The sequence below is a fragment of the Heterodontus francisci genome, unplaced genomic scaffold (genome assembly GCF_036365525.1).
Source record: "Heterodontus francisci isolate sHetFra1 unplaced genomic scaffold, sHetFra1.hap1 HAP1_SCAFFOLD_603, whole genome shotgun sequence".
In the NCBI taxonomy this organism is placed as follows: domain Eukaryota; kingdom Metazoa; phylum Chordata; class Chondrichthyes; order Heterodontiformes; family Heterodontidae; genus Heterodontus; species Heterodontus francisci.
Genome location: NW_027141646.1, coordinates 561,658 through 588,420, shown reverse-complemented (window position 1 = coordinate 588,420; position 26,763 = coordinate 561,658). Strand labels below are relative to the sequence as shown.

Sequence of the window (26,763 nt, the reverse complement as noted above, 5' to 3'; positions counted from 1 at the left end):
GGGCTTTATAAACAGTGGCATTGAGGACAAAGGCAGCGAAGTTATGCTGAACCTTTACAAAGCTCTGGTCCAGTTCTGGTCACCATACCTCAGCATGGATGGGAGGGTCCTTGAGAGGGTGCAGAGGAGATTTACCAGAATGGTTTCACGGATGGAGGATTTCAGTTACAAGGTTAGGTTGGAAAAGCTGGGCTTTTTCTCCTCATAACAAAGGAGATTGAGGGGAGATTTAACTGAAGTGTTCAGGATTTTAACAGGCACGCTGGAAAGGGAAAAATTGTTCCCATTAACAATTGGTACAAGGACTAGTTTACACAGATTGAATGTTTTTGACCAGAGATTCAGGGAGAATATGAGGAAAAACTGTTTTACACAGAGGGTGGTAATGACCTGGAACTCACTGCCCACAAGGGAGGTGGAAATGGAGACAATCACTGACTTCAGTAGGATGTTGGATGGTCACCTGAGAGAAATAGACTTGCAGGGCCACGGGGATCGAGACAGGGAGTGGGACTGACTGTATTGCTTTGTGGAGAGTAAACATGGAGTCAATTAGCCGAATAGCCTCCTCTGCTGTATATGACTCTATTTAGATCTGAGAGTTGACCTGGGATTCATGTCTCTACCTGTCAGCATTACTGAATTGGTTTGAACTGGATACAATGTCTGTCTCTCCTGCTCTATTTACCTTGTTGGGATTGAAAATGTGTGTCTGGATCTTGGGATCAGTTTGAGACTGACTCCTTCTGGTGTCCCTGACAGTGGAACTGGTGAGCTGTCTGTACCTTTACACTATGGGAATGATCACGTACCTACTGTGTGTTAGAAGGATCTGGGCTGCACTGTTCCTTGGTCCTGGGAAACATCACATCTATTCCGGTTCCTGCACAAAGGAGAAGTATTCCTTGCAAGACAAGAACTGGTGAGGGTTAGAACTTTACAGTTTCATCATTGTCATTTCCACAGTGGGAACCCGGTGAAACAAAGTGTCAGTGTTGGACAGCACTGCAGTGCAGCAGCACAGTTTTGTTCCCCCTTAACCTGACTACAACACATTAACAGAAGAACTAGGAGCAGGAGTAGCTCATTCAGCCCTTTGAGGCCTCTCCACCATTCAATGAGATCGTGGTTGATCTACCTCAACACCATTTTCCTGCGCTATCCCTGTAACCCTTGATGTTTTTAGTATATAGAAATGTATCGCTCTCCATCCTGAACATACTCAATGACTGAGCATCCACAGCCCTCTGGGGTAGAGAATTCCAAAGATTCACCAGCCTCTGAGTGAAGAAATTCCTCCTCATCTCAGTCCTAAATGGCCTGCTCCTTATTCTGAGACTGTGTCCCCTGGTTCGAGATCCCCAGTCCGGGGAAACATCCTTCCTGCATCTACACTGTTGAGCCCTGTAAGAATTTTGTATGTTTGAATGAGATCACCTCTCATTCTTCTAAACTCCAGAGAATAAAGGCCCGGTCCGTTTAATCTTTCCTCATAAGGCAATCCCTTCATCCCTGGAATTAGTTTGGTGAACCTTCATTGCACTCCGTCTATGACAAGTATATCTTTTTCTAGGCAAGAGACCAAAACTGCACACAATACTCCAGGTACAGTCTCAACAAGGCTCTATTTCATTGCAGCAAGACATCTTGACTCCTATACTCATCCTCTTGCAATGAAGGCCAACATACCATTTACCTTGTTAATTGCATGCTGTACCTGCAAGTTACGTTCAGTGAAAGGAAAGATTGATTGGTTGGAAAAATGACAGATCAGATAGCAGGCTTTCGCTGTGCTGTTTGATTGTTAATGTACAGTACTGCAGATTCCCGGTGCTGTCTGATCATTAGTCGACAGTACTGCAGATTCCCGGTGCTGTCTGATCATTGGTCTACAGTACTGCAGATTCCCGGTGCTGTCTGATCATTAGTCTACAATCCTGCAGATTCCCTGTGCTGTCTGATCATTAGTCTACAGTACTGCAGATTCCCGGTGCTGTCTGATCATTAGTCTACAGTACTGCAGATTCCCGGTGCTGTCTGATCATTAGTCTACAGTACTGCAGATTCCCGGTGCTGTCTGATCATTAGTCTACAGTACTGCAGATTCCCGGTGCTGTCTGATCATTAGTCTACAGCACTGCACATTCCCGGTGCTGTCTGATCATTAGTCTACAGTACTGCACATTCCCGGTGCTGTCTGATCATTAGCCTACAGTACTGCAGATTCCCGGTGCTGTCTGATCATTAGTCTACAGTACTGCAGATTCCCGGTGCTGTCTGATCATTAGTCTACAGTACTGCATATTCCCAGTGCTGTCTGATCATTAGTCTACAGTACTGCAGATCTACATTACTGTTTGATTGAAGACTTCTGGTTGATCAGCAAACACATAATAGCCAGCACCTCGAATAGCCGACAAAGCAAAACAAATCATATATGTTAACATTGACAAAGCATGTTGAACAATTTCCAGCATTGACATTTAATACAATTTTGCATGAAGTTACCTTTCACTTTTTTTAAAGAAAAATATTCTTAGCCTAGATTATTTGATGTCATGGATGAATCTCAAACCTCCAAAGCTTTCAGAGTGTCCATCTATCTTTTGACATCTTTGTAAGTTTTTGTGGCAATGTCAGATAAACAATCTGTTTCAGCTGGTTGAAAGATTGTTTAAAAGATGAAGATTGGAGCACAATGTCAGTGATTGTTTGGTCACGAGTTAAATAGAAACCCATGGAGTTGTTTCCACACTTTACCAGGATCTGTATTGCTTAAACTAAACACAGCGATTGACCGAAGTCTCAGTAAATATCATTATACATTATGTAAACTCATGCTTTACGGGTTGAAATACTTGCTGCAAGTTTATCCAGTGAGCAGATGAAATGCAGAGAACAGGAAGGTCCTGAATGAATAATTATCATAAATTGATTATAAAATATGCAGTATTTATATAAAAAAATTAAACTGTTCACTGTTAGGACTTGAGTCCACACACACACCAACAACCCGACCGAACATCAGCGGACCCGACCCAACTCTTCTTGACCCCCAACCTGCTAAAATCTGCAGCGCATGCGTGATGACAGTAACGGCACCGGCTCACTGCGCAGACTCAATTCCGACCCGGACTCCCAGCTCCGGTCAGTTTTTTTTTATTTCAATACAGACCAGCAGAGACTGACCGAGTGTGTCCGACCCGAACCCGAACTGGACCCGAGCCCGAAAGCCGGAGCCACAAGCTGGGCCCGAGCCGAGGCGGACACATGTGCTCGGGTCCCGCTCGGGTTGGACTCGGGTATCCAGGCCTCTACTGTTCATTCAACACAGTCCCCGACTCCCGTTGAACTTCCCCGCTATTCAATGTTAATCTCTGAACACATCTGCAGACTCGCTCCCAAACCTGGTGTTGCTGCTGGAAGCAGATGTTGTTTGTTCACTTACCCCGGGACCCGGATGTCTCCATTCGCAGCTGATTGAAACAATCTTCCGCTCACTCACTGAATGACGCTCAGAGGCAGTGTTCGGGGAAGGGGAGCGCATGCGCTCTTCTCCTCATGATGACGTCTCCAGTGGGCGGGGCTATACAGCGCGTGCGCAGCTCTCTGCAACGAAAATAAATGGGAACTTTCCCCATTTCACCCTCATTAATGTGTGAACAGTGAAACTGAACATGGGGTTAGGGTGGAGGGTGGGTGGGGAGGGGTGGAGGGAATCTATAACCTAGAAAGCCGGGAGCTGATCCCATTTAGATGTTCAAATTGCCGTCTCCCCCTGCAGGCTGTTTGTTATTATTGAGGCCCTCCTCTCAAAACAATCCGACAGAAACATGGGAGGAAGGAGGAAGTAGGTGTGTTTGCTGGGACCTTGTAGAATTCATTTCAGTCAGCAAAGGTTTGTTTAACCGGAGTAAAACCCGCGATCAATGTGTGTAATACCGAATGGCGGATCTTCATCGTTTCATTCTAAACAAGAGAGACACGGAGCTGCCGCGATTATACCGGACACACAAACACAGTGAAAATAGAGCCCGTCCCAGAGTTTCAGCTCCCGGTTGTTAAATATCCTCATGTACACAGTCTTTGCTGTGAATTTTCAGGGCTCAGTTGCCGATTTCTACTCCTTTATCCCTGAAACGCTCGGAGTCAGGAGATCCTCGAACTCCCTGTTGAAAGATTTATGGACAGGAATTTTTCCAGCCTTTGGTCCAGTCGATCATAACCTGCTGTTCAATCATAGTATTATTCACACAATTAATGTGAAATTCTGTTCACCACTCAGGCCTTGAGCTCGGTTTGAGCAGATCAACTACTGAAAGATTCAGCATCTTTCCAGATATAGCAGCCAGAGCTGGATCGAGGGACTCAGGGTTTAATCCTGCACACACACAACAGAAGGAGTGACAGTCACACAGGGATGGGAACTGGTATCGTTTCTGTCGCCTACTCACCCAACAGGCAGAGTTAGAGACTGATAAAACATCCAACCCACTGCAATTCAGTACTGGGGAAATACAGAGGCTCTTCCACTCCATCCTTCCCTCCCATACACACGGCAGATTGACAGCACAAGGCCTTACAGGTATCATTTCCGTGACCAAGAGTTTCACTCCGCATGATATTAAACAGATATTTATTCTTCATCCTGGAAATACTCGGACTCACTCTTGCACTTCGACCAGAGTGTTTTGGCCAAATGAGGAGCCGCCCCTGCACCCGCTCCCCTGCCTTTTTCAGACAACCTTCCAGTCTCAGCGCCACACGTTACCAATAATTTGCTTTTGATGAATATGACTCAAAGATTGTTTGCAGCGCCAATCACTTCAATAATAATGGCAGTGATTTGTACAAATATCCCATATCCTCGACATCACCATAATTCCTTCCAGGCAGAATAGTGAAAGTGCAGGTAAAAAAAGAACAATGTTTGCAAGAGATTATAAGAAAATATTAATGAGTAACAACAGAGAGAAACAAAAATCATTGATAAATATACAAAAATACAAAATGATGGTGCAAGAAATTGCGGACCATTTAGGGATAAAGAAAGGACATCTCCTTGTGTTGGAAAAGGTAATGAGAGCGTTATATGTCTGTTCACAAAAGCAAGGATGAAGTTAATGTCCCGGTAGAGGAGGGGTACAGAGATATTGGATAGAATGAAAATAGACAGAAAGGAGGTTCTCAATAGATTGGGATCACTTCACGTTAATGAGTCCAGATAGAAAGCATCTCAGATTACTGATGCAGATAACAGAATTCCTGACGATAATGTTTGGATATTGAAGTAGATCCAGTTGCCTGAAACAGTGCAAATGTTACAGTCCTGTTCTAGAAACGGGAAGGAAAATGCTGGTGACTACAGACCAATTAATTTTATCATCAGTGGTCGAAAACAATTGCAAACAAGTTTCAAGGATCAAATGAACTTCAACTTGTAGAATGATGAGTTAATAAGGGACAAGCAGTACCGATTTGCTAAGGACAAATCATGTGCGACTAACCTGATTGAATTCTTGGGGTTGACTTTGCTGAAGGTAGTACTATAGATGTTGGATATCTGCTTTTTGAAAGGCATTCGATCAAGTAGTACATAACAGAGTTACACAGAAAATAGAAGTTCATGTTAAAAATTGATACTGGTATGCTGAGATGGTAGTTGGCTAAAGGATAGGAGACAGAGTGTAGTAGCGAACTGATGTCTTTTTAATGTGAAGAAGTATGCAGTCGGCTGACACAGAAACCTTTATTAACAACATTGCTTTCAAGGGACCATAATTTGGAAGTTTGAGGAGGACAAAATACATAGCAATGTATGTAAATAGTAAAGAGCTGTAAGTTTCAGGTAGATGTTACCTGAAAAGAGGTGAGACAGAGAATACCCAACCTGTCTCACCTTGAGATTCTTGACCAAGATGGACCTACGAGGTACAGAGTCAAGTTCTGTGTTCAAGTCAGAAAGTTTATTGGGCTTAACTAAGATCTACAAAGTTAATCCTTAACAACAGCAATAAGTATACAGTAACACTCAGTACTGGTTCTTGATTCTGAGCTTGCTGGGACATGGACTTCCCTCCTTCTTCTTCTCTTGCTGTGTTGACCATAGTCTATCTTCTCCTTCTCAGTGTGCCAACAATGTTCTGTTCGCCCCTTGCTAAGTGTATCAATGACATCCCCATCACCCTTTCTTTTACCATATTAAGTTCTGAATTGTTCCGAGTATCCTAATTGGTTCAATCTATACACTTTTCAGATGCTTCCTGTGTCTTTCACATTTAGCAAGGATCCTTGTGTTCCTGGTTCTCGTCTCTCTCATAAGGGGAAACATCCTCTCAGTATCCACCCTGCCAAGTGCTCTCAAGATCTTATGGATTTCAACAAGATCACTTCACATTCTCCTTAACTCTAATGGATACAGGCCAACCTGTCCAACCATTTCCCAGAAGATAACCCCTTCATCCCAGCGATCAGTCGAGTGAACGTTCTCTGAACTGCTTCTAATGCAATTTCTGTGCTTTCATCAGTAAGGAGACCAAAACTACACAGCATTACAGCTGCAGTCTCACCAATACCCTGGACAACTGTAGCAAATCTTCCTTACTTTAATAGTCCATTCCCCTTGCAATAACTGACATCATTCCATTTGTCTTCCTAAACTCATGTTGTCCGTGCATACTAACTTTTTGTGATTCATGCAACAGATACCCAACTCTGTCGCGTTGCTTTACTGTGTGTTTCAGTTCCATGTTGATTCAGCGCGTTATGAATGAAACGGCTGCAAGTGATAATGTATTCGTGAGGGCCGAGTCAAACCGAGCTGTAAGGCAGTGGGGGATCTCGGACGAAATAAATGAAGCTGCAAGGAGTCAGATTTCATAATTCTTCCCGCCAAATTAGGGTTTTTTAAAATCTTTGCCTTGTTTTGCTATCTGAAATTGGCGGGCTTTTTGAGTTCGATTACATTTCAGTTACATTTCAACCAGTCAGAGAGGGGCATTTCCCGCCGCCCTTTTCCTTCCCAGAGCTGGTTTCAAACTTGACTGATGGACGGGGCTGCATCCAATCACAACACTAGTGCGGTCCCTCTACTGTCTTAAATAGACAGTCCCTGAGCAGCCTCAACATTTACAGTGTCTTTGTTCCAGATCTTCTCCCAGAATGGCCAGAACCAAGCAGACAGCGCGCAAATCGACCGGAGGGAAAGCTCCCCGCAAGCAGCTGGCTACCAAAGCGGCCCACAAGAGCGCTCCAGCCACGGGCGAAGTGAAGAAGCCTCACCGTTACAGACCCGGCACTGTGGCTCTGCGGGAGATCCGCCGCTACCAGAAATCCACTGAGCTGCTCATCCGCAAACTGCCCTTCCAGCGCCTGGTGCAGGAGATCGCGCAGGACTTCAACACAGACCTGCGCTTCCAGAGCTCGGCCGTCATGGCCCTGCAGGAGGCCAGCGAGGCTTACCTGGTGGGGCTCTTTGAGGACACCAACCTGTGCGCCATCCACGCCAAGCGAGTCACCATCATGCCCAAAGACATCCAGCTAGCCCGCCGTATCCACGGGGAGCGCGCCTAAACTCACCCTGCCCCGAACTGAGTTTGGCATCAAATAACACAACGGCTCTTTTAAAAGCCACCAAATCGGCAAAACAAAGAGCTGCGATCACCTGTTATCAGAGAAATGTGGTCCAGAGCAGCGATACCAATGTGCACAGATCATTTTATTAGACGGGCGATCATTTTAGGACTCAACAAAAGCTTTATTTGTGCAGAAACGCTGGAATTGTTAAAATGCCTGACAAATATCTCCTGTGGCAAGCGGCTAAATCCCGAATCATACCAACACAAAGCAGCGCTTGCATTATAAAATTGCCGTCTCTCAGACAGGTACCAGCCCTTTCACAGATAAAGTGGGTGTCTCTGAAAAGAGCCTTTGGGCCAGCTGGAGTTGGCTGGGGATGATGCGGGACTTCTTGTTGTTGTCCCGGGCCGCGTTACCGGCCAGCTCGAGGATTTCAGCTGTCAGAGACTCGAGCAGAGCAGCCAGATAGACCGGGGTTCCGACACCCACACGCTTAGCAGAGTTCCCTATTTCTCAGGAGCCAGTGAACACGGCCCACCGCGAACTGCAATCCAACCCAGGAGGAATGAGACTTGGCCTTGCCCCGAGCTTTGCCACCGGTCTTCCCTCTTCCAGACACTATTTTTGCCCCCAAAAATATACTTTATTCACAAAAATCTATAAAAATTACATTACAAAACAGTTGAGGAAGAATGATCAAATCCACCCACTTATCCCTTCTGGATGAATGATAGTGAGGACACTGGTGATTGGTCACTCTGTGCAGCTTCTCATTGTGTTGTTCATGTTACCAATCAGATAGTTGCTTAGTTCACCAATCCAGAGACATCACGTTAATAAGGCAGAAAATAACCGCGCCGGATTCGCAGACTCCAAACCGTTTCTTTTTCAAATTTGAAAAGCCCGCCAACAGAATTCTAAAACAAGAAGCGGCTTCACTGCATATCAAGTTATTAGATCATATAGCCTTACGACAGGGATGTAAAAATATCCCCCATATTGTATTATTTCACATTTTCTCACAAGTTCCAGATTCGCTTTTCCAATCCAGCATCTATTCAGCTTCATTTTCTGTCCTGTTTTGAAACAGTCTGTAACCGGCAGGCAAAAAGCCTCATTCACAGCATTCTGTAACCGGATACATTTCAGATCAATGTTAAAAAAAACACATCACACATTATAAATTGGTCCCGATTCGTGGGAGACAAAAGCGGAGTGTAGATTTTCAGTGTGTGGTGTTAAAGATTGAGACTGAGGGTTCCTGCACCAACGGGGTTTCTAAATAATGTACTTATTAATTATTGAAGCTGTGCTAATGGGTTTCTGGGCCTTTCTCTTTGTTAGTGTCCGATATGTGAATTTGGAGTTTAATCTGTGCCTGTCAGTTTCTGATCTGGAAGGTTGTTTGATTTTCCCTCTGTACATGTTAGTCAGTAATATGTTTGTGTAGCTTTACACTGCACATGTTAATTGATGACAGGTGAGTCTGGTTTTCACTCGACATGTCAGTCTCTGGTTTGGAGGCCTCGACTATATTCTGTACCTATCAAACATCTATATATGAGGGTGGGTTTTAACCTGTTCCTGTCAATCTGTTTTATGTCAGTACTGTTTATTATTTGTATCTGTAAGTTTCTGATGAATGAATGTGGACGGAATCGCATCCGAGTCATTGATCATTAAGAGTTATTTTACACTGTAACTGCCAGTATCTGATATGTGAGTGTGGGTTGTGATCTGCATCTGCCTGTTTCTGGTATGTGACATGAGCATTGTTTTTGCTCTGTGTGTGTTAGCCTCACGTGTCAGAAGCTGGGTTTAGTTGAACATCTCACTCTCTGCTGTATGATTCTGGATTTTCATCTGTAAAGTTATTATCTGAGATGGGCATGTGAATTTTATTCTGTGTGCCAATTTCTGGGATGTGTGTGTGTGTTCTTTCTGTTCCTGTCAGTTTCTGACATGTGAATATGGATTTTCCTCTGTTCTGGTCAGTTACTGCAATGTAAGTCGCTCCTTTATTCTGTGCAGTCCGTTTCTGGTCTGGAAGAAAGATTTTAATTCTTTACCTTTTATATTCTGGCAAGTGAATGTGAGATCACCCTCTATCTGTCAGTTTGTGACATGTTACTGTGTCTTTTACTCTTCACCTGTCAGTTTCTGATATGTGAATGTGGATTTTATTCTGTATCTGTCAGTTACTACAAAGCAAGTATGTATTTTATTCTGTACCTGTTTGTGTCTTGGAATTGATCGGAGCTTTTACTCTATATCTGTCAGTCTCTGGAATGTGAATGTTGCTATTACTCTGTGTCTGTCTGTGTCAGATTTGTCAGCAAGTATTTAACTTTCCCTTTCTGTTCCTGACATATGAATGTGGATTTTACTATGTATCTCTCAGTTACTGGTATGTGATTGTGGGTTTTATTCTGTATCCACAAGCCTATGATCAGTGATTGTGACTTGTGTCCTAGGCCTGTCACTATCTTGTTTCATATGTCCATTATTCTGTGCATGTTACTTTACGGGAAATGACTGCAGGATTTATTCTTTTCTTGCCATATTACCACTATGGCTTCAAAAGCTGGTCAGAAGCCGGATATTCTGTGGTTAGTAACTCATGTCCTAACTCCTTAAAGACTTTCCATCACCTACAAGCCACAAGTCAGAAGTCTGATGGATTACTCCCCAGTTGCCTGGATGTGTGCACCCCAAACAGCACTCAAGAAACTCTATACCATCCAGGACAAAGCAGCAGGCTTGATTGGTTTACCATTCACCAGATTAATCATTTACTCCCTCCACCACCAGTGCACAGTGTGTACCATCTACAAGATATACTGCATCAACCTGAGGAAGCACCATGAAACAGCACCTTCCAAACCCCCGACATCTGCTACCAAGTAGAACATGGGCAGCAAATGTATGAAAACATTACCACCTGCAAGTTCATCTCCAGTTCATATGTCATCCTGGCTTGAAAATATAACACCATTCCTGCATCATCATTCAGTCCAAATTCTGCAACTCCCTACCTAACACCACTTTGGGTGTACCTACAATACAAAGACTGGAGGGAGCAAGAAGGCCACTCGACACCATCTTCTAAAGGGCAATGAGAGATGGACAACAATTACTCTCCTTTCTACAGATGCTCACATCCCATAAACATACACTTCAAATAATCATAAAGGTGTGTATATGAATAACATTTGTTCTGTATCTGTTCATCACTGGTACTTTATGAGTGTGGAAGTCATTCTCCATCTGTCTCTCTGAAAGACAGGATCTGTTTGTTTATATTTATGGAACAATGAAGGAACTCTTACACATCTAGATCTGTCCAAATATCTGTCCCTCTTTGTATGGTATGATAGTGAAGGATTTATTCTTTATCTCAGAATGTGGAATGTGACTGTGGGTTTTTCTCTGTATCTGTCAATTACTGATAAACAGATGTGGGTTTTCCACTGTACCTGTCTACTTCTGATGTGAGTGTGATTTTAACTCTTTTCTGTCAGTATCCGATGTATGAGCACGTGCTTCAATCTACCTGCCAACTTCTGATGTGAGTGTGGGTTTTATTATGTATCTATCAGCTTCTGGTATGTATGTGCTGGTTTTGTCATGTACCTGTCAGTTTCTGCTGATGTGAACAGTGGTTTTGGTTTGAATCTCTCACGATCTGTTATATGTGAATGAGTATTGTTTTGTCCTTGTCAATTTCTGGAATAGCAGAAAGCTCTTTACATTGCACATAATACAAAGGAAAATACTGTGAATGCTGGAATTTAAAAACAGAAAATGCTGTAAACACTCAGCAGGCCTGCCAACATCTGTGGAGACAGAAACAGAGTTCACCTTTCAGGTCAATGGCCTTTCATCATTGATCTGAAATGTGAACAGTCTCCCTCTCTCCACAGGTGCTGCCAGACTTGCAGAGTATTTCCAGCATTTTCTGTTTTCATTTACACTGTACCTTCTTTATTCTGGCGAGTGAATGTGGGATCACTCTTCACCCTTTCATTTCTGATGTGTGAATGTGGATTTTACCCAGCGTGTTGTCATTTACTGCAATGCAAATATCTGTTTTATTCTGTACCTTTTTGTTTGTGGTAATTGATTGTGGATTTTAACCTGCATCTGTCAGTCTCTGTAATGTGAATGCTGCTATTACTCTGTATTTGTCTGTGCATGATTTGTGAGTATATGTTTTACTTTCCCTGTCTGTTTCTGGCATCTGAATGTGGATTTTGCTATGTACCTCTGAGTTTCTTTATGTCTATGTGGGTTTTATTCTGTCTCTGCATGTCTCTGGTGAGTGTAACGTTTCCCCTGTACCTATCAAAATCACACTTGTCAGTGTGGCCATTATTCTGTACCTGTTGCTTTATGGTAGGGCTTTTCCTGTCAATCTCTGATATGCTACTATACATTTTATTCTCTACTTGTCAGATTCTGTGATGTGATATTGTTTTTCTCTGTCTATGTGTGTCTGGTATGTCATTATCAGTTTTACTGTGTACCTATTAGCTTCTGGTATTTGAGTATGAGGCTCACATTCCATATTTCAATTTGTTCCGTGAATCTACTTCGGCCTTGACCTGACAGTTTCTATTCTGTGACTGTACATTTAAAGGATGATTGTTAATTTCTGCTCAATAGGTGTTCATTTAACTCTGTTCATGTCAGTCTCTGCAGTGGGAATTTGTGATTTATGCTGAAACTGCCATTTGTTTATCTTGATGGTATGCTCAATCCTGTTCCTGTCAGTCTCTGTTTTTAAGGTTTTTTTCTGAGTATTTGTCAGTCTCTGACGTGTGAGTGTGGGATTTCCTTTGTGTCTGTAAGTTTTTAATGTGAATGAGAGGTTTTTAAATCTGTACATGGCAATTCCTGAAAAACAAGCATGGGTTTTACTCTGTAACCCTCATACTCTGGTATTTGTGTTTGTGTCTTTTTCTTCTCATTACCTGTCTGTTTCTGAAAAGTTGGTTTGAATTTTACTTTGTACCAGTTACATACTGATCCCTGTTTGTGGGGCTTACTCTGCACCTCTCACTTTCTTATGTGATTCAGATTTATAGCTGTACCAGTCAAACTCTGGTATTTGCATCTAGATTTTACTCCACATCAGTCTAACTCAGAATCGTGAGTGTTGTTTTTTTACCTTGCTTCCTTTGTACTTTGCAGTATGGAACTGTAATTGTCACTTTCTGGTATTTGTGTGTAGCTTTTCTTTCATGTCTCTCAGTCTCTGTTGTGTTTTTCCGTATTGTGGGTGAGTGGGTTTGCTTCATGCCTGTCAGTTTCTATATGTTAGTGCAGTTATATTTTCTAGTGGGTGAGTGTTTGTTTTCACTTCTTTTGCTGTATTATTCAGTTCCTTGGATACGGGTGTAAGTTTCACTCGATAGCTCTTAATCCCTCGTCTATAGTTTATCTCTGTCAGTTTCTGATTTTGAGTGTGGGTTTATCTGTACCTGTCACTTTGTTTTATGTGAGAAACGTTTTATTCTGTATCTTCCAGTTTCTGATGTTTGTTTGTGTGTCTTGAACTTGTGCCCCTCAGTTTATTGCATGTGAATGTGGGTTTGACTGTTAATCTAACACTCACTTGTATATGAGTGCTGTTTACTCTTTATCTTTGATTGTCTGGTTTGTAAATTTAAGTTTTAACCTGTGCATTTAAATTTCTAATGTGCAGGTCTGGTTTTTAACCTGTATATGTCATGTTCTGGTATACAAGTACGTGTTTCAGTCTGGCTTTTGAGTGTGGATTGTACACCACATCTCTACATTCTCTAGAATGTGAGTGTGATTTTTAATCTGTACATGTCAGTTTCTGACATGTGTCTGTGAGGTTTACTTTGTACATTTAATTCTCTGGTCTGTGACTGCTGAATTTATTCTGTATCTGTCAGTTTATAAAAGTGACTTTGAGTTTTAGTCTGTATCTGTCAGTATTTGGTATATCAATCATCTTAATTATTTTTGTTTTATTCTGTATCTGTCAGTGTGTGAAGGGCAAGTGTTGGGTTTTCTTTGTACCTGTCAGTTATGGATGAGAGATTTTCACTCTCTTCCAGAAAATTTCTTGGCATTCACTGTGGATTTCACTCTGTGTCTGTCATTCTCTGGTAGTTGAGTGTGGCTTTTATACTGCATTTGCTATTTTCTGATATGTAAATGTAGATTTTAATCTTTACCTGTTATTTTCCAGTATGCGAGTATGGGTATCAATCTGTCACTGTCAGTTTCTCATATGTGAGGGAGGCAGTTATTCTGCACCTGTTACTTTCTGAAATGTGTGAAGTGTTTTATCTTTCCCTGTCAGTTTCTGGTATGTGATTGCGCCCTTTGTTCTGACCCTTTCTGTGAAAGGAATGTGGGTTCTGTTCCTGTCAGTTTCTGGTATGTGATTGTGGCCTTTGTTGTGTCCCTATCCGTTTCTGTGAATGGAATATGGGTTCTGCTCCTGTCAGTTTCTGGTATGTGATTGTTGCCTTTGTTCTGTCCCTATCTGTTTCTGTGAATGGAATGTGGGTTCTGCTCCTGTCAGTTTCTGGGATGTGATTGTTGCCTTTGTTCTGTCCCTATCTGTTTCTGTGAATGGAATGTGGGTTCTGTTCCTGTCAGTTTCTGGTGTGTGAATGTGGGTTTATTCTGTATCTTTCAATCTTTGGAATTTGATTATGTGCTTTCTGCAGCACCTTTTAGCTTCTGTTAAGTGAATGAGATGTTAATTCTGCACCTGTCCATTGATAGTATATGAATGTTTATTTTACTCTGTAACTGTCAGTTTATGGAACATGAAGGTGTTCCCCCCCCCGATCCTCCGCCACCCCCCCCCCCCACCTGCCAACTTCCAATATGTGACTGTTGTTTTATTCTATACCTGCCATTTTCTGTATGTGATTCTGTTTTTTGATCTTTACCTTTCAGTTTCTGTTACTTGAGTGAGTTTTACTTTGCACCAGTTGGTTTCTGGTATGTGTCACTTTTAAGCTGTACCTGTAAAGTTAAGATATAACACTGTGGGTTTATTCTGTATCTTTCAAGCTCTAGTGTGTGATATGGGGCTTTTCTCTGAACCTTTCTATTTTTGGTCTGTGTGTTTTAATCTGCAGCTTACAGTTCCTGATAGGTGTGTGTGCACATTTTCTTTTTTTCTGCAGCTATCAATGTCTACTACACAAGTATGTGTGTTATTCCTCTCATTCAATTTCTCTTATTGGAGAATTGATTTTTCTTTGTCCCTCTCAGTCCCTGGTATGTGTCCATGTGTCTTGCGTGGTAACTGCAGTTTCAGTTAGGTGACTCTGGTGTTATTCTCGATCTGACAGTCTCTTGCATGTGAGTGGTTTTATTTTCTTCTCTGGAGCTGTCAGTCTCCCTTCTGTGGCTAGAGGTTTTAATCTTTACTTTAACTCGTTAATAATTTGTAAATGTGAATTTTACTCTGTCTGTCTGTTTACTGTATATGGGTATGTTTTTTTAAATCATCAGTTTCATAGAATCATAGAAAGTTTAAGGCACAGAAAGAGGTCACTTAATCCCACCTTCATTTGGTCCTGAACCCTGTAGCTTATGGCACTTGAGGTGCATACTCAGAGTACTTTTGAACCAGTTGAGGGTTCCTGCCTCAACTATCCTTTCAGGCAGTGAGTTCCAGACCCCCAACAACCTCTGGGTGATTTTCTTTCCCTCATCGCCCCTCTAATTTTTCTACCAATCACTTTAAATCTATGGCCCTCGTCAATGACCTCTCTGTTCAGACCCTTCACCTCCACTCTGTCCAGGTCCCTCAAAATTCTGTACATTTCAATCAGCTCTTCCCTCAGCCTTCACTGTTCCAAAGAGAATTATCCCAGCCTTTCCAATCTTTCCTCACAGCTGCATTTTTTCAGTCCTGGCAACATCCTCGGAAATTTCCTCAGTACCCTCTCTAGTGCAATTATATCCTTACTGTAATGAGGTGACCAGAACTGGACACAGTTTCAGGTATGTGAGGGTGAGATTCAGTCTCTATTTTACTGTCTCCAGGATGTGTCTCTCTTGTGAGATTGATATAGTGTCTTTCAATCTGATAGTGGGTGTGCTTTTGAATTGAGATTGATGTACCTAACATTCAGCAGTACAGAATTGGAATGGATTGGAAACAATGTCTTTCTCTTCTGCTTTGTTTGATTGCTGGATTGAAAATGTGACTCTGAACTTGGGATCAGTGAGAGTTTGACTACTTCTGCTCCATGTGACTCTGGAATTAACAGATGGCCTCTGGGAGTGATAACAAACCTACTCTGTGTTGTATGGAGCTGAATGTACATTTCCTTGTGCCTGGGAATCATCACATTCATTCTGTTCCCTTGAAGTATTTGCCTGCAGAAAGGAAGAACAATATCTCTTGTAACTGAAGATCAGTTGAGGTAGAAGCTAGAAAAGAGATTAATGTAACATTTCAATTAATAATCATTATTACTGACCCGGAATGTTAACTCTGCTTCCTTTCCGCAGATGCTGCCAGACCGCTGAGTGGTTCCAACATTTCTTGTTTCTATTTCACATTTCCAGCACCGGCAGTATTTTGCTTTTATTAAAGAGATAAATGTAACATTTCAATTAATAATCATTATTACTAACCACAAATACTCACCAGAAATACAAAGAATGTCAGTGTCTGATTTCACTGCAGATCTCAGCATCTGCTGACCAGGTGTTTTTGCCGATTTACAACAATTTAGTGACATCCAGAAACAAGCCAACATCTGCACTTCTCCAAGATTGGGACTACCTGAGGGATGTTTGTGCAGATCAGGTTTCTATTTCAATCTGACATTATAACATAAGAACCTAAGAAGTAGGAGCAGGAGTAGGCCATTCAGTCTCTCGAATCTGATCCACAGTTCAATAAGATTATGGCTGATCTGATCGTGGATTCAGCTCCATTATCCTGCCTTCTCCCAGAACACATTACTCCCATGGAGATCAAACGTTTAACTCATCCTTTAATATATTTAACAACTCAGCCTCTACTGCTCTCTGAGGTAGAGAATTCCAAAGAATAATGACGCTTTGAGAGAAGAAATTCCTCCTTCACTCCGTCAGAAATGGGAGATCCCTTATTCTGAAACTGTGCGCCCGAGATCTTGATTCCACTATTCACTGTATATTTTGGGCCTCCTTATCTCGAGAGACAATGGATACGCGCCTGGAGGTGGTCAGTGGTTTGTGAAGCAGCGCCTGGAGTGGCGATAAAGGCCAATTCTAGAGTGACAGGCTTTTCCACAGGTGCTGCAGAGAAATTTGTTTCTCGGGCTGTTGCACAGTTGGCTCTCCCCTTGCGCCTCTGTCTTTTTTCCTGCCAACTACTAAGTCTCTTCGACTCACCACATTTTACCCCGTCTTTATGGCTGCCCGCCAGCTCTGGCGAACGCTGGCAACTGACTCCCACGATTTGTGATCAATGTCACAGGATTTCATGTCGCGTTTGCAGACGTCTTTATAGCGGAGACATAGACGGCCGGTGGGTCTGATACCAGTGGCGAGCTCGCTGTAAAATGTGTATTTGGGGATCCTGCCATCTTCCATGTGGCTCACATGGCCAAGCCATCTCAAGCGCCGTACAAGCTGGGGATGTTGGCTGCCTCGAGGACTTCTGTGTTGGAGATACGGTCCTGCCACCTGATGCCAAGTATTCTCCGGAGGCAGCGAAGATGGAATGAATTGAGACGTCGCTCTTGGCTGACATACGTTGTCCAGGCCTCGCTGCCATAGAGCAAGGTACTGAGGACACAGGCCTGATACACTCGGACTTTTGTGTTCCGTGTCAGTGCGCCATTTTCCCACACTCTCTTGGCCAGTCTGGACATAGCAGTGGAAGCCTTTCCCATGCGCTTGTTGATTTCTGCATCTAGAGACAGGTTACTGGTGATAGTTGAGCCTCGGTAGGTGAACTCTTGAACCACTTCCAGAGCGTGGTCGCCAATATTGATGGATGGAGCATTTCTGACATCCTGCCCCATGATGTTTGTTTTCTTGAGGCTGATGGTCGGGCCAAATTCATTGCAGGCAGCCGCAAACCTGTCGCAACACTCACAGTAAACAGCGTGAAACAGGAGTTAAACCACGAACATGTATTACAGAACTGAGGCGAGAAACAGCAAAGATTTTCTACAGCAGCTTATTCACGTTCTGTCTCACTTACCTAGTTCACACACAGTCCGAGAAAGGCCTCTCCATTCCTCCGCTCACTCCATGTTCCGGTATCAGTTCATCCTCCACATTGCCTCTCACAAACAGCCCGCGACGCCCCCTGAACTTGCCCCGGAGTCAATGGCGATCTCTGATCCAGACTGCGGACAGGGTCCTAAAGCAATGTGCTGCTGGAAGCAGATTGCTGTTTGCTGCCTTACCCCGAGGCCGTAATATATCCATTCCCTCTGTTAAAAACAAACTCTTTCCGCTCACTGAGTAAATGGCGTTGAACAGATTTGCTGGCGGAGGGGAGCGCGCATGCGTCCATTCGCTCATTCACAATCACTGGTGGGGGTGGTGCTGTACCGCGCATGCGCTGCATTCGGCAATAGTTTGAAAAACAAAAATCAGTCAGAACTTTCTCCAGTTCAGTTTTATCTGATTTTGAGCAATGGAACCGGGACTGTGGGCAAGAATAGAGAAGGTTTCCAGCTGGGAGATGACCCCTTTACCAAGCTCAACTTGAGATCATTCTCTGCACTATGTTTGCTGTTCATTAGCTCGAATTCTCAAACTGATCCTCCGAGGGAGACGATGTGTTTGCAGGAATGGGGCAGGAGTTAATATCTGACAGTTACAGTCAGAGATCAATTTAAGCAGAGTGTAACTGTCTGTCACTGAGAGTCATAGCGAAGGGTTTGAGCTGAAAGATAACAGAGAGTTCAACAGGGCAGAGAAAGTTACATTTGGGACATTGTATGCCTCACTCTCTGACACATTCCCGGACTGTGAGATTAATAATGTGTCTTCCTCTGGCACCATATCAGTGAGAGATGAGATTTTAACGTCTGTTTCCCCAGGCGGATCTTTCGAGATAAAACGAATCTTACAGTTCAGCCTAAAACTCAATAATTACAGGCCAGTCAGTCTAACCTCAGTAATGGGTAAATTATTGAAATCTATTCTGAGAGACAAGATAAACTGTCACTTAGAAAGGCACATACCAACTGAATTGAATTTGAAAAAGGATGTTAGCTGAGGGTGGTACTGTTGATGGATTCCACATGAATTTTAGCAAGGCTCTTGACAGGGTCCCAAAATACAGACTCTTTATAAAATAAAATTTCATGTCATCCAGGGAAATGCAGCAAGGTGGATGGAAAATTGCCTCAGTGGCAGGAACAAAGAGTAATTGTTGACGGCTGCTTTTGAGACTGGAGGGCTGTTTCCAGTGGTTTTCCCCAGGGCTCAGTAATGGGTCCCCTGTTTTTGTGATGATTTATATGAACAAGTTGGACATAAATGTTGAGGGACACGATCAAGAAGTTTACAGACGACACCAATATTGGCCGTGTGGTAGATAGCGAGGAGGAGTGCTGTGGACTGGAGGAAGATGTTTATGGTCTGGTCAGAAGGGCAGAAAAGTGGTGCATAGAATTCAACCCGGAGAAGTGTGACGTGATGCACTTGGGGAGGTCAAACAATGCAAAGGAAGACACGATTAATGAGAAAATACTGAGAGGTGCAGAGGGGGTGAGGGACCTTGGAGTAAATGTCCACGGATCCCTGAAGGTAACAGGGCAGGGTGATAATATGGTTAAGAAGACATATGGAATCCATTCCTTTATTAGCCGAGGTACAGAATATAAGAGGAGGAAGGGTATGCTGGAACTTTATCATCATTGGTTAGGCCAGAACTTGAGTTATGTGTGCCGTTCTGGTCACCTCATTACACTAACTGCACGAGAGAGGATACAGAGGAGATTTAACGGGATGTTGCCGGGACTTAAAAATGCAGCTCTGAGGAAATATTGGATAGACTGTGGTTGTTCTCCTTGGAACAGAGAAGGCTGACGGGAGATCTGATTGAAATGTATAAAATGTTGAAGAGCCTGGATAGAGTGGAGCTGAGGGGTCTATTTACCTCAGCAGAGAGCTCAAAACCTGTCCTGGGAACTCTACATTTAGCGAACAGTTCGACATGAGAATGTGTAGATGTGAATATTGTGTAAGAGAGAGTGTATTAAAGGTGCTGGCGGGTTAGTCTAATGTCACTGTATTTGTGGGACCGGTCTCATCGCCGGATTTCCGAGTCCCTCTTGTGTCAAGTAACAAGATTTTGCAGTCAAAGAAGCACATTGCTCCCCTTCTCATCCCCAAAGTGGGAATTCAGTGTAGTTTCTTTGTTCATTTCAAGATTTCAGTCAAAAAGTGGAGAACATGTCAGTTTTCGGGGGAGAGAGCGCCATCAGTGCAGCAATAAAACGGGTTTCAGTCAGAAATGGAGTCTTTACTTCAAGTGCAAACTATTGGACAGCAAGCATTGTCATGTCAGAGACAGGAAGGATCTAGTCTGGGACTCTGCAGTACCCGAATTTCAGTGGTATTGGAGAGTTTAGGACCAGAGAGAAACACAGAGAGGCAGCAGGAGCCGGGAGTTGACAGCAGGTTGTCTCCGCCCCCGTCCGCTCACTGCCTTTAAGTTGCTCAGTGCCTCCACAACCGGCTTAATTTCTGACCCAGTTCTGACTGACAGAGAGAATTTGTGCAGAGTCCCGGACATGACCGATACAGCAGCCGCCGAAACGGCTCTTCCAGCCGCCGCCGCTCAAGTCAAGACTCCGAAGAAGAAGAAAGCGGCTCCCCGGAACAAGTCAGCTGGTCCCACGTTGAGCGAGCAGATCCTCAAGATTGTGGCGGATTGCACCGATCGCAGGGGGACCTCACTGCCCGCCAGAAAGAAGGCTCTGGGTAGGAGCGGTGTGGATGTGGGTAAGTTCAGGACCCAAATCAAGCAAAGTATCAGGAGGAATGTGAACAAAGGCTCCCCGGTGCACAGCAGCGGTACGGGCGCATCCGGCTCCTTCAAAATCCCTAAGCAGGGAACCAAGGGAGATGTGGGAAAGAAAGTGAAGTCAGGAGCAGCCAAAAAACCTTTCGAAAAGCAAACAGGTGGCAAGAAAGTGACAGCTTAGAAATCAGCAGCCAAGAAATTACCAGTCAAGAAACTAGCAGCCAAGAAATCGGCAGCGAAGAAAGCAGCAGGCAAGAAAGTGACCAGCAAGAAGGCGGCAACGCCAAAGAAATCCCCAGGAAAGAAAGCAACACTTCCGAAAAAGTCTCCTGCGAAGAAGGCCAAAAAACCCAAGAGTGCCACGGGCGGAAAGGAGCTCAAGAAAGTTCAATCATCAAGGGGCAAGACCAAGCCAAAAGCAGCAAAGGCTCAGAAAGCAGCCCCTGGAAAGAAGTGAAACTGCACGGGAAACTTGTAGACATCTGAACCCAAAGGCTCTTTTCAGAGCCACCCACATCTCTCAGGAAAGAGCTGATCCCCCTATCACATGATCCCTGTCCCGCCGCCATGTGCACATTTCACATAGAAATGATGGGAAGTAAATGCAGGATCCCTGGTGACTCGCTGACAGACACTACTCTCAGCCCGACCCCAACTCTCTGCAACAAAACAGAGGGATGTCCCTGCCTCACTGTAACTGGGGATCTGTTCGGTACAGTCTCAGTTCATGCTCGTTTCACTAATTCATAGTGAGAGGGTCTAACACAGGAATACTGGCGAGAAACCCCGAATTACAACTCAAACCCCAATACATGAATTTATCTAATTCAGCTGGGATAAGGTGTTAGTAAACTGATCAATCCGTCTGGGAGGGGAGGTGTGTGGAAACGGGTTGACTTGTGATCGGAAGCACTGTACCTAGGCGGATATATGATCAACTTTTAATTGTTATAGATCCTTATTTAAAAGCTCCGGGTTTCTGTTATCTTTGACTATAAAGGCAGAGTCTGGAAGTTTTGTGCAAAGCTCTGTTGTTGAGAATTTTTTTTTTGAATTGGCGGTTCCAGCAAGTGGGAGGCGGAGCTGGAGGATGAAAATCATTTCTCTGCTCTGTCTGTTACTCAGTTTCCTCTCCGCCCCGCCTCTCACTCTCTGTCCCTTTCTCAGTCAGGTCTGGGCGGGCTGTATAAAAAATGCAGCAGAAACAGCTCGTTTCTCATTCAGCAGTGATTTGAGTGAAGATGCGTCATGTCTGGAAGAGGTAAAGGAGGCAAAGGACTGGGCAAAGGCGGAGCAAAGCGGCACCGCAAAGTGCTTCGTGATAACATCCAGGGCATCACCAAGCCAGCAATCCGCCGCTTGGCTCGCCGTGGTGGAGTGAAGCGCATCTCGGGTTTGATCTATGAGGAGACCCGCGGGGTGCTGAAGGTTTTCCTGGAGAATGTGATCAGAGATGCAGTCACCTACACTGAACACGCCAAGCGCAAGACGGTCACCGCCATGGATGTGGTGTACGCTCTGAAACGCCAGGGCCGCACTCTCTATGGATTCGGCGGCAAAACAAATCCACCCTTTCTACCAAACACAAAGGCTCTTCGAAGAGCCACCCAAAGACTCACAGAGAGATCAGTGACATGGCAACTTGAATTAATAAGATCAAGTTATCTGAATATTGTTTATCTTTATCAACAACTGCTTTTGTACATCATTTCATTCTCTCAGTAAATTTACATATCAAAGATCTTTCACTGTATTTTTCTCTTCATTATTTATCGAACACGTCATGAATTAAACGGTTGCATTTGTTAATTTATACGTGAAGGTCTGAACTGCCGGCACGAAGCGGAATTTACTGCCGTGATAGTAAGTAATGACTGGCGCCTTGTTCCCGCCAGAGACAACTGTTCAAACTGTGTTGGAAGACTCAGAGGGGGAATCCAGGACGAAAGAAATAAAGCTACAAGGAGTGAGATTTTATAATTGTTCCCGCCAGATTAGGTGTTTTTTAATCTTTGCCTTGTTTGCTGATCTGAAATTGGCGGGCTTTTTGAAATTGATAAAATTTCAGTTTCAGTTGCAGTTCAACCAATCAGTGCACAGCATTTCCCGCCGCCCTTTTACTTCCCGGAGCTGGTTTCAAACTTGACTGATGGATGGGGCTGCATCCAATCACAACACTAGGGCGGTCCCTCTACTGTCTTAAATAGACAGTCCCTGAGCAGCCTCAACAATTACAGTGTCTTTGTTCCAGATGTTCTACCAGAATGGCCAGAACCAAGCGCGCAAATCGACCGGAGGGAAAGCTCCCCGCAAAAAGCTGGCAACCAAAGCGGCCCGCAAGAGCGGTCCAGCCACGGGCGGAGTGAAGAAGCCTCACCGTTACAGACCCGGCACTGTGGCTCTGCGGGAGATCCACCGCTACCAGAAATCCATTCAGCTGCTCATCCGCAAACTCCCTTTCCAGCGCTTGGTGCGGGAGATCGCGCAGGACTTCAAGGCAGACCTACGCTTACAGAGCTCGGCCATCATGGCACTGCAGGAGGCCAGCGAGGCTTACCTGGTGGGGCTCTTTGAGGACACCAACCTGTGCGCCATCCACGCCAAGCGAGTCACCATCATGCCCAAAGACATCCAGCTGGCCCGCCGTATCCGCGGGGAGCGCGCCTCAACTCACCCTGCCCCGAAACTGAGTTTGGCATCAAATAACACAACGGCTCTTTTAAGAGCCACCAAATCGGCAAAACAAAGAGCTGCGATCACCTGTTGTCAGAGAAATGTGGTCTGGAGCAGATCATGTTATTAGAGAGCCGATCATTGTGTTAAATCTTTCGTTTGCATCAACGGTAGAATTGCTAAAATCCCTGACAACTATCACAAGAGGCGAGCAGTTAAATTACCGAATCCAGTACTGAGAAGGCTGAGGGGAGATCTGATTGAAAAGTACAACATTTTGGCGGGACTGGAGAGAGTGGAGGTGAAGAGTCTTAGCAGAGAGGTCTGTGACTGTGCGACATATGTATAAAGTGATTGGTAGAAAAATTAGAGGGAAAACGAGGATTTTATTTTCACCTAGAGGGTGGTGGGAGTCTGGAACTCACTGCCTGAAAGGGTAGTTGAGGCAGAGACCCTCAACTCATACAAAAGGAATCTGGATATGCATCTCAAGTGCTGTAATCTGCAGGGCGACGGACTGAATGCTGGAAGGTGGGATTAGCATAGGTGGGTCGTTTTTCGGCCGACACGATGGGCCAAGTGGCCTCTTTCTGTGCCAATACAAAGCAGCGCTGGCATTGTAAAATTGCCGCCTCTCAGACAGCAAGCAGCCCTTTCACAGATAAAGTGGGTGGCTCTGAAAAGAGCCTTTGGGTTCGCAGATTTAAGTCAGACCGCTTCACTTGCTCTTGGTGCTCGGAGCGCTGGTTTTCTTGGGCAGCAGCACAGCCTGGATATTAGGCAGCACCCCGCCCTGAGTGATGGTCACCCCTCCCAGCAGCCTGTTGAGCTCCTCGTCGTTGCGGACTGCCAGCTGGAGGTGTCTGGCGATGATGCGTGTCTTCTAGTTGTCCCGGGCCGCGTTGCCGGACAGCTCGAGGATTTCAGCTGTCAGATACTCGAGCACAGCAGCCAGATAGACCGGGGCTCCGGCACCCACACGCTCAGCATAGTTCCCCTTTTTAAGGAACCTGTGAACACGGCCCACCGGGAACTGCAGTCCAGCTCGGGAGGAGCGAGACTTGGCCTTGAACCGAGCATTACCACCGGTCTTCCCTCTTCCAGACATTACCACAATCTGACAAACACTTTCAGGAAGAATGCTGAGAACCACCCACAATAGTCCCATTTATACCTTCGGGAGGAATGGAGTCGGGGGCACTGGTGATTGGTCACTCTGCACTGGGTGTCATTGTACTCTTCATGTGACCAATCAGAGAGCTGCTGAATTCACCAATCCGGAGACGCCAAGGAGATGAGGGCGGAAAATAATGGCGCAAAATTGTCAGACTGCAAACGATTTTTCAAATTTGAAAAGCCCGCCAATATATTTGTAAAACACAGAGCGGCTTCAATATAGATCATCACATTTATAGGTAACTTGGTTTTACCGCAAATATTTTAAAATCTTTTTTATATTGTATTATTCCACATGTGGTAACAATTTACAGATTCGCTTTCACATTCCACCATCTATTCGGGTTTACTCTCTATCCTTTTTGAAACATTCTATAACCAGCGGACAGAAAGCCTCTTTCACAGCATTCTGTAACCATTTCAGCTCAATGTTCCTAATGATACCGCATCACTGATTATAGATTGATCCCTATTGGTGAGAGACAACAGCGGAGTGTATAATCTTAGTGTCAGGTGTCAAAGAGTGAGACTGAGGGTTCCCACACCACCGGGGTTTCTAGATAATGTGCTGATTACTTATTGAGGACAAACTTGATCTCGGGATATGAGTGACTGAGAAATGATGCCTGCGCGTTAAATCAGATGTTATTGTCGAAATATAGCAAAGGGGCCGAATATGGATGCGTCCGTGAACAACGCTCACAAATGGTCATTAATTAATGATCGGGACATTATTAAGTAGAGACAGGAAGATCGCACGGGCAGTGAAACTGTATTAACCAGAATCTGTAGGATTAAAACAGAGATCACAAAGGCAGTTAGAAAATACTTGCTAAAAATATCAAAACAAATTGATATTAAAGAGATAATGTTGTAGCTTTTTGAGAGACGTTGTGGGTGGCTCTTAAAGGTCGGAACTCGCAGTTTATACACATCCCCAGAGATCTATGTTAATGAAGGATGGGTGAAAACCGTGTTCGTGATTGGCTGGTTTACAATGAAGTCAATTCTTTTGATTCTGCATTTATCTGATTGCTTACTTTAGATAACCAATCAAATTTAGTGCTCGGCGAAGCCACAATATTTCGCCGCAGTCAGCTCGTCCATTGCTCTTGCCTGTCACCTATCCACCGATATCCCTGACTTTCTCACTCCCTCTGTTGCTGTCTCTTCAACTGTTTCAGTTCTGTTAGCACCAGCCCGTCACCTTTTTCATTCTGCACGGATCATTCCTCCGCACTTCAGCTTACTCACAGAAGACAAGGTGGCCGAGTGATTAAAACGATGAACTGCTAATCTGTTGTGCTCTGCATGCATGGGTTTGAATTCCATACTCCTTGTTTCAGAATGTTTAAAATAAGAGCACCGGCTTCGTGTTCCATTTGAGTGCGCTTGTTCTTTCTAAACAAGAAATACGGATGCGTAAAATAAACACAGTGACGGTGTTGTAGTTGAGTATTGCGTCCAGTTCTGCTCATTGGAGGGAACAGAGGAGATTTATCAGAATGTGTGAAGTCAGTAGAGACGGGTTTGTTCTCCATTGAATCAACAACATTGAAACAGTTGAAGAGACAGTAGCAGAGGGAGTCAGAAAGTCAGGGATATTAGTGGATCGGTGACAGGCAAGATCAGTGGACGAGCTGACCGAAGGGAGATTTGCAACAAGTGTGAAACATCATGACAAGTGAGACAAGGATAAACAGTTCCCATTAGCTCATTGTACAAGGACATAGTGACAGAAATTGAGGATATTGGGCAGGAGATTTCGGGCGAACACTGAGTGAGTGGTGATGATCTGGAACTCACTTCCCACAAGGGTGCTGTACTGGAGACAATCAATTACTTCAAGAGATTATTGACACAGCAGTTGAAGGAATTAAACTTGCAGAGCTACAGGGATCGAGCGGTAGAGTGAGTGTGACTGGATTGCACTGTGGAGAGCTGTCATGGACTCGATGGGCCAAATAGCCTCGTTCTGTGCTGCAAATAACTTTATGTTTACTATTAGTTTCAGACTGAAAACTGATCAGTTTAAAGGCTATTTCAAATCTATAGTTATTCAAAAAAAAGAAGATAAATTTCCGGGAGACGTACATGGATGATGAGAATCATTTTATAAATTGCATTGACTTGTTCAGTTTTAAAACTGCTTTTTTTTGTATTTTGTCTGTGTTTAGCTTGTACTCTGTCCCCGTCAGTTCCTGGTCTGTGAGTGTGAGTTTACCTTATATTATTTCATTCTCTGTTATCTGAGTGTGGGTTCAATCTTTACCCAGAGCACCGTTCGTGAACTGAACTTTACCTATCTCCCTTTTTATTGTTATTTAACAAAGATCTGCACACTC

The 26,763-nt window shown here is 44.1% G+C and overlaps 2 protein-coding genes and 1 pseudogene across 2 annotated transcripts; all 3 read left to right on the top strand.

Moving 5' to 3' along the window:
• Window positions 1-20,336: 20,336 nt before the first annotated feature.
• On the top strand, window positions 20,337-21,026 carry LOC137364269 (histone H1-like; annotated as a pseudogene).
• Window positions 21,027-21,817: 791 nt separating this feature from the next.
• LOC137364267 (histone H4-like) lies at window positions 21,818-22,120 on the top strand (the record flags this gene model as incomplete). Its single annotated transcript, XM_068027595.1, has 1 exon — window positions 21,818-22,120. A coding segment is annotated over exon 1 (303 nt), but the record flags the coding sequence as incomplete, so codon positions are not given.
• A 700-nt stretch (window positions 22,121-22,820) lies between these two features.
• LOC137364264 (histone H3-like) lies at window positions 22,821-23,372 on the top strand. Its single transcript, XM_068027593.1, has one exon. It carries the CDS (start codon window positions 22,821-22,823, stop codon window positions 23,370-23,372), a length of 552 nt encoding a protein of 183 aa, XP_067883694.1.
• Window positions 23,373-26,763: the final 3,391 nt, after the last annotated feature.

Excerpts from the sequence above, each read along its gene's own strand:
- LOC137364264 (XM_068027593.1), top strand. The coding sequence starts at position 22,821 with ATGTTCTACCAGAATGGCCAGAACCAAGCGCGCAAATCGACCGGAGGG.